Source organism: Esox lucius, chromosome 9 (genome assembly GCF_011004845.1).
Source record: "Esox lucius isolate fEsoLuc1 chromosome 9, fEsoLuc1.pri, whole genome shotgun sequence".
NCBI lineage: Eukaryota > Metazoa > Chordata > Actinopteri > Esociformes > Esocidae > Esox > Esox lucius.
The window spans coordinates 19,389,281-19,396,711 of NC_047577.1; the positions used below are offsets into that span (position 1 = coordinate 19,389,281).

Below are 7,431 nucleotides of genomic sequence, written 5' to 3' on the forward strand. Positions count from 1 at the left end.
TAGCATACATCGACATATATATATATTACTTTTTAATCTTACTACGAACATGCTTGAAAACACCATCTTAAACTAGGTCCAAGAAGGCTGACTGAGCATGCATGTTATGTAATTCACTATTGTATACTATTCCATAACAGGAGTGTGACTGAGATATATAGACCATAAGCCTAGTGCCACATTGTCTACCCTGCTGCTAACCTTTGTGTCCCAATAGAGAATCTCGATTCAGCAGGCCAGGAAGCGAGGTTAGTAATGCATCTATTTTAACCTCCTTCTTGTGATCAGTACGAGTGCAAGAAGCAAGTCATGCGGTTTCTACAAGAATGTGTTGCAAGACCGCAGTTCATCGTCTTTACAGTTCATCCGCAGACAACCTCGAGGCCTCGAGACAATGTTGAGATCCGTATCAACCCAGATAAAAAAGAGATTCGGTCCATAACTTTATATATTTTTTTTATTGCAAAACATATCAAAGGAAGTATTTTCAGTTTCACATAAACAGCAAAGTGCTTCCTCCTTCAGTACAATGCATCTTTGAAGAGCCATGCACTGAAAGGGGTTTTAAACGGAACATTGAGAACGTCCAGTTTTTACTGATACCAGCAAAACAGGCCAGGACACATCATAAAATGCCCTTGCAACGAAAACACTTAATGATATTTAACCATTAACTCTCTGGGAAAGTTTTCTTGGAAACTAAGGCTTAATTAACACGATGTAATAACATTGGTATAGGCAGATGTTAAGTGTTCTAAGCCAACATAAGGCTATGAAACATGGTTTTTAATTCATTAAGCCAGCATTTCTACTTCTAGTCATAACGGATTAGATTGGAAACAGTGTGAATAAAAGATTAACATTGCCTAAAATGCCTTGAACTTGAGGACTATGCCTACTTGTGTTTGGTGTTAAATCATCCTTTTTTTTACATTCTGAATACATAAAAGTGAATTCATCATTACTTCAAAACAACTTCTGGGATGAATGTGAATATAAGTAGGCCGGCAAGACCTTCTAAAGTTAAACATACACACATTTTCCACACATCCCTTCAATGTTTCACATAATAATAGAATGAGAAAAAAAATGTATACAATAAATAGGGAACATTTTAAGGTAGCACTGTCATCAAATTAATAATATCCTTGTTATGGGTCTTGAAGAAAAATCATGGCCAATGGGACTTGAATTTAGAGCTTATATACCACATTGTTACAGGGCTACAGAAAACTATATCTGTAGCCCTGTCATTGAAATCAATGACATTTATCTTCGTAAACATTACCCTTGGATAAGAGGCTAAGGCCATCCTCTTCACAGCAGCCATTCATTACCCTCAGCCAGCCTACAGCAGTGCAAAGTACACATTATCTCCAAGGTCCTTCATTGACTTGTGCAGTTTGACCTAGGAGGCCATGTTTGTTTGACTCTCCCTGACGTCTCACATGGCCTGATCTTTCCAGGCAATGCACTTCTATCTTCCTGGTTGGAATCCAATCATCTTGCGCGCACACACACACACTGTGCACTTGCGAGGTTCATCATTTCGCAATATCGCTGCACATCTAACACACACTCACTCATGTACACACGCCTCACTCAGGCAAATAAACTGAAAGGTGTCATTTACCAATAGTCAATATATATACTTTTCTTTTTTCTTTTACAAAGTCATCAATATACATACTTTTGAAGAGATTGTAGAAACAGACAAAAGCAGAAAAACAGTAAGTGCTTTTTCAATAAGCCCTGATGCCATTTGTTGAAATAGCATCTACTAAAAAAGCTTGAAACTCAATAGAAATTGCCAGATATGACAAAACTCTGGGTCTCTCCATACCAATAACAGCAAGGTAGGGAATATGAAACAACACGAATCTCAACCCCACTAAATGAAAACAACAAGGGGTCTTATTTACAATCAAACATCTGAAAATACCAATATGTTTCATTTGTACATTTACACATAGTTGCTGGTAGTCTCTCTCTTCAACTTTGTTACACTGTTACATATTCCTTAAATGTCACAGTGAGACAGTTTGTGGTAATATCCGTGATAACTATATTCCCGAGGAATGGCTTGAATGAAGGAAAAACCTGGGACTCCACTGCCTGTTCTGTAGCGATAGCCAGTGGCTGCTCTATCTCCTCGGCTGCCTGTTCTGTGGCGATAGCCTGTGGCTGCTCTATCTGCTCCGCTGCCTTCTTCTCAGCAATAGGAGTCACCTGTGTGTCTATGGGAACCAGAGCCTCTACTCGAGACCTCACACAGCTGAGGTCCATAGGCTCATCTTGGTTCGACTCCAGGAAGTCATTGTGGCTCTCGTGGCCATTTTGGTCTGTGGAGTTACTCTGAGGGGGTGAGGACACAGTGGAGGGAGCACTGATACTCCTGGAACTCAGAAATCTTTTGTAGCAGCCCCGGTCCTCAACCACCTCAGAGAGGTGACGTTTGAGGGCTGGAGGATAGGCGGTTTCAGGCCGAGTCCTCTTTCGGGCCTCCTCAAAGGGCCAAGGACTTAGATTAGGTTTGGTGGTCAGCTGCAGGGGCTCATCTTTTGTAGCCTGCTTTAGACCCCTGACATCGAGGTGTTTTTCCTGCTTTGTCACACTAATCTCCGTCTCAGGCGAGTCAACCTTCTCATCAGGACACTTAAATCCAACAGACCTGTTACAATGAGGAACGTGTGTCTTTGAAACATCTTTGTGGACTTTTGCAAATCCGTTGGTGAGACCCAGTTTTTGGATGAGCCTCATTTTTTCAAGGTGCTTTTCTGCTGCATCCTCGCATTTGTCTGGCTGCAGTTGGTCAAGTTCTTCCAGATCTCCATTTTTAATCCTTGCCGCCTGGGTGCCGTTCTCCATGTACTTGCTCATGACGATTACAATGCGTCCGTTGTTGTTTTTGTTCTTGACGATCTTCAGCTTGCTGTCACCGTTTGCCTTCACCGGCGCTGCGTCTTCCTTAGTCGGGTCTTCGATCAGCTCGGACACGCTGTGGCCGTTGAGGTGGGCCGGGAGCTTCTTTAGCTCCATGGTAATGTCCTTAACTTTGCTCAGGCAGCCAGACTCCTTGTCCCGGACCCATTTCTGCTGCAGTGCAGGAGGCAGGTTCCAGTCTCGGTTTATTGGCAGTTCCGGAGCTTTGGTGACCTCCCTGGGCTTTAGGCACTGGGTGTTGTCATACATCTTCGGGTCGGGCTGGTAGTGATGGTGCTTCTTGCTGTTAAGTTGGTAGTAGAACTTCTTCTTGCCGATGGCCTGCTGCTCAGCCTCCCTTTCCTTGGCCAACAGGGGCTGGTACTGGTGGTGCTTCTTGCTGTTCAGCTGGTATTGCTGAGTCTGCGAGCGCAGCGTCTGAATGGGGTCCATTTTCTGACGATTATCCTCGTCCAGGCTGGTTTCCTGAAGGCCTAAGAGGATGCTGGATCTCCGGGCAAAAGACGGCACCTAAGCAAACAAAGAAAATACATTGAGCGGACTTGTCTACATGACAATCTGACAAATTCTCTCTGTAAAGAATGTTAGAAACATTCTACAGTGTCCTAGGGTGGTCCAATGGTCTAAGCCTATGGTGCACACACCACTGCAGCTTGGGTTTGATTCCAACCTACTTCAGCTTTGCTATTTTAGCATAATTTCTCAAAGAAAAAAACTTGTGATCAAATGATTCCCTCTAGATGAACTTCGGGTGAGTCCTGAGCCATAAACTGGTGTTTAGTTCTGTGAAGCCCTTTCATACATATTTTATCAGCCTCCTACACGTGTCTCTGTTGGCTGCCCTCCTAGCTGTCACCAGTGACAGAGTGGCTCCAGTAGCCGCCCGGACTTCAGCCCTGAAGAGTGCAATAGGACGCTTTCTGCCCCATCACTTACATCCAGTGTGTTACCTCCAACAACCTCGTAACAGGAACAAACACTACATAGAGTGGGTTTCTTTTGCCCTTCGGATTAATGATCAATGTCTAGATCTACTTTTCAGTCACAGGCTATAGGATTTAAGATTTAAGATGAGACCTGAGCCACCTAGCCAATCCTCACCCTATAGGATTGTGTTTGTCAATCCTGTAATCTTATCAATCAATTAGGGAAATCACTGTCGATCACTAGCTGGATGTCTTCAAAATGTCTTCCTGTAACAACAATAGCAAAATGTATGTATTACACCAATAAGGTTTATTGTACCCTCCTCCTAAAAACATGAAGACTCACCTGTCCCATTAGGTGCTTTGGCTTCGGCCCTCTTTTGCGATAACCCATTAGCTGCTCATATCTCTCCCTGTAGAAGACAGAAAACACCATGTCTTGCACACCATCCAAATATTACACACTGACTATAACCTGATGTCAGGAGAAGGCTCATATTGACATCTGAATTCTAGTCTTCTCAGATGGTGCAGCAGTCTGTGTTTCCTGGACCCCAAACCCCCCTGGTAATTCATACTCCATATTTAGGACTGAATAAATTGCATTAAAGACTGCAGTGGGGGATGACAGCACCACCATTTTCCCCACAGCAATTGTTATTGTGCAGTTTGATGAAGCGGAGCTGGTGAGTGTCGGAGGTGTTTAAAAGAAATGTATGTGTGTGATGCTCTTCTATCGTGAGTGCAATGATGTTTGTTCACAATATCACAAAAACAAAGAAGTTACTGCAAACAGCTGTGGCCGTTTCACCCCAAGGACACCAGCTTCAACTTCAAAATGGAAGTACAGTGATTTCCTCCACATGACTAATGCAATGAAGACTAATGTAATAACAACAATGACAATATGCAGTAACGCAAAAAAATTATATCCCATGCACTATTTAATCCTAATTGGTAACATGAAACTACTGGAACACCCCTCAGTCTTGCCACCATGTTTACCACTAGGGTCATCTAACAGAACCCTTGGGACATGAATTACAAACCTAATGCTTTATGTTGTCTGCAGACCATTTGTTTAGATGCTTTACATCAATTTAGTGTATATTATTTAAAAACAAGGCATTTCTTCATATCACAGCTATTGTGGTCACAAACCTGACAAATAGGGATCCAAATAAATATGAACAGTATACTACATCAGCGTTACTTAATAAAATACTTCCCACATGGAATTAATAACTTTATTATTCAAAATGTATTCCACATTCAGAACGAATAGATTTAGAGGTTTCACTTACACATCTATAGAATCTCGCTGGTGGATACTTTTCCTATAGCCCGATATATTTTCCATGTCTTTTTCAAGAGAAGTAATTCAATACCCAACTACAGATGACTGATGTCAATCTCCTCCCCCTAGCCGCTCACGCACATCTAATTACGGTAGGGACTCGATATATTTTCATAGCCTGGTACCCTGCCCGGTAAAAGTCTCCCTGGAGAGACACGCAATTAGCCACAATATAATATCCCCCATTTAGAGACAAATAGAGTAAACAGACATCACCCGACATACACATTTTATTTACCGAGTAATGTCCCTTTTAAAAGCTGGTGTGCACACGGTGGAACTCGTGGGTCGTGGCCTACATAAAAAGTTGCGAAATTGCCAAAGAAAAAATGAATACAATTTGCCTTATGCTTGCGCCCCCCTACCCACACACCAGCGGGCTACTAGTAGCCTTGAAAACGGCCCCCACCCCCACTGAGCAGGTCGGCATGTCAAATCGAGTCTGTCAAACTCACCTGTTTTGGAAGGCGTCAAGCAGTCGCGGGTCGAGAATGTTTTCTTCAGGTTCCCACGTGTTATATCTACAAAGAGATCATTGAGAGCGAGAGAAAAAGAAGAGGTTAATATCAACAAACGGTTGCTTTCTCTCAAACCAAATAGACCAGTCTTCAACCATACATAGAGTAGTCATCCGTTTGGTTGGAGGCAGAATGCGTTGAAAAGGAAATACCCAGGTATTAAAGCTTGTACAAACGTTAAACAACTTAATCTTGGCCAACTACGGTTATACCAAAACAAACAAGATGCATATCGCTTAAACCGTATCCATAATAGATCAGTGTGTAAAAAAAGTACTTGTCAAGTGTAGGTTATGCTATAGGCAACTACGGCATAATAGATCATCTCAAAGTGTTAATATTTGCAAGTTAGATGGCTTCATAAAGTAAACAAGCAAAACAGTAGAGCAACACCATGGAAAACATGAGGGCGGATACGTCTCCCAATAGCCTACATAAATTAGTGATGGCATCCTAAGCTCCATCGATCGAAGCGAACATTAGCTCCAACCCGAGGAAAAGGCGCACGACACAAACACACACATACACATACACTCTCTCGCTAGATATCTTTCCCTCTCTCCCTCTCTCTCACACACCATAAGAAGGTTGACTCCGAACTTTAAATACGTGCATTACTGAGGTACTGCCTAGTATACGAACTTACTTTGGGGACCATCCACGCCACTTCACCAGGTATTCTATCCTTCCCTGCGGAGACGAGAAGAATATTGGTTAATTTGTTGCTAAGCGGTTTTTTTGACATTATTTCGAAAGAAAAAGATGTACATCCATCTATTATGTAAACCATTGCATACTGATTCCATGGAACGCAATATGGATATAAAGAGAAAATATTTGAAGTGTTTCAAACCTTTCTATTCCGCTTCTTCTCGATGCTCTCCACAGCAAAGACGTGCTCTCCCGCGGCGGGTAGCTCCATTTTCGATGCAAGGTTTCTCTTCCAATGCCTATAGAAAATGTCTCCCTGCCCGCTTTTGTGCTATTTTTCCGTCGTTCAAAGATACCGGAGAGTTCCCTCCAATCCGATCTTCCCTCTCTTTCCCTCTCACTCGGAATTCGTTGGCAGCTATGCGATACGGTTTTCTTTGCACTCGATTAGGGGCTGCAGAAAACAGTTCATGCAAATAGCCATTGATGTGACGTCAGGGAGAGGCGGTGGTTTTGGGGGCTGGAGCATTTTTATGCTGGAGTCCATGTGTAGGGCGAAATTAAACTGCGAGAGGGGTGCTATGGAAAGTGTAGGATTGTGTTATGTATGCCAAATTGTGAACTTCACGGTATAGTTGACTTATACAGATTTATTGGCTTCACGCATGTAATCTAAATCACAAATAGTTTAAAAGAAACGAATACACAATTACACCATGACCGTTCACTTTGGTATATTTAAATTATGTGTAAATGTATTCAGTAACGTTTTACAAAACACGTCTTTCAAGTGTAACCTGTGACAAAAACTATTTATTGAGAAAACACACTTCAGCCCTCCCTCAAGATAGGGCAGATGGATAAATTCAGTAAATGTCACAGTGTGAGTGTCAACCAAAACGCCTACTGAAATGCAACTTTGTTTTTCCACTTCCCAAGCAATGAAGACGTGTGTTCAACAGTAGGCTACATTACATGTATGGTATGTAGACTAGGGTGTATGTAGATTGATTATACATATGAATAAATGTTACCC

General features: G+C 42.3%; 1 protein-coding gene across 1 annotated transcript; it reads right to left on the minus strand.

The window, feature by feature from the left end:
• Positions 1-439: 439 nt before the first annotated feature.
• LOC105021558 (E3 SUMO-protein ligase CBX4) lies at positions 440-6,931 on the minus strand. The gene is made up of 5 exons (XM_010889322.4): positions 6,598-6,931; positions 6,391-6,434; positions 5,682-5,747; positions 4,216-4,282; positions 440-3,453 (listed from the first exon to the last, which is right to left on the minus strand). The coding sequence occupies exons 1-5, from the start codon at positions 6,664-6,666 to the stop codon at positions 2,002-2,004; spliced, it is 1,698 nt and encodes a 565-aa protein (XP_010887624.1). The 5' UTR covers positions 6,667-6,931; the 3' UTR covers positions 440-2,001.
• Between the last annotated feature and the right edge of the window lie 500 nt (positions 6,932-7,431).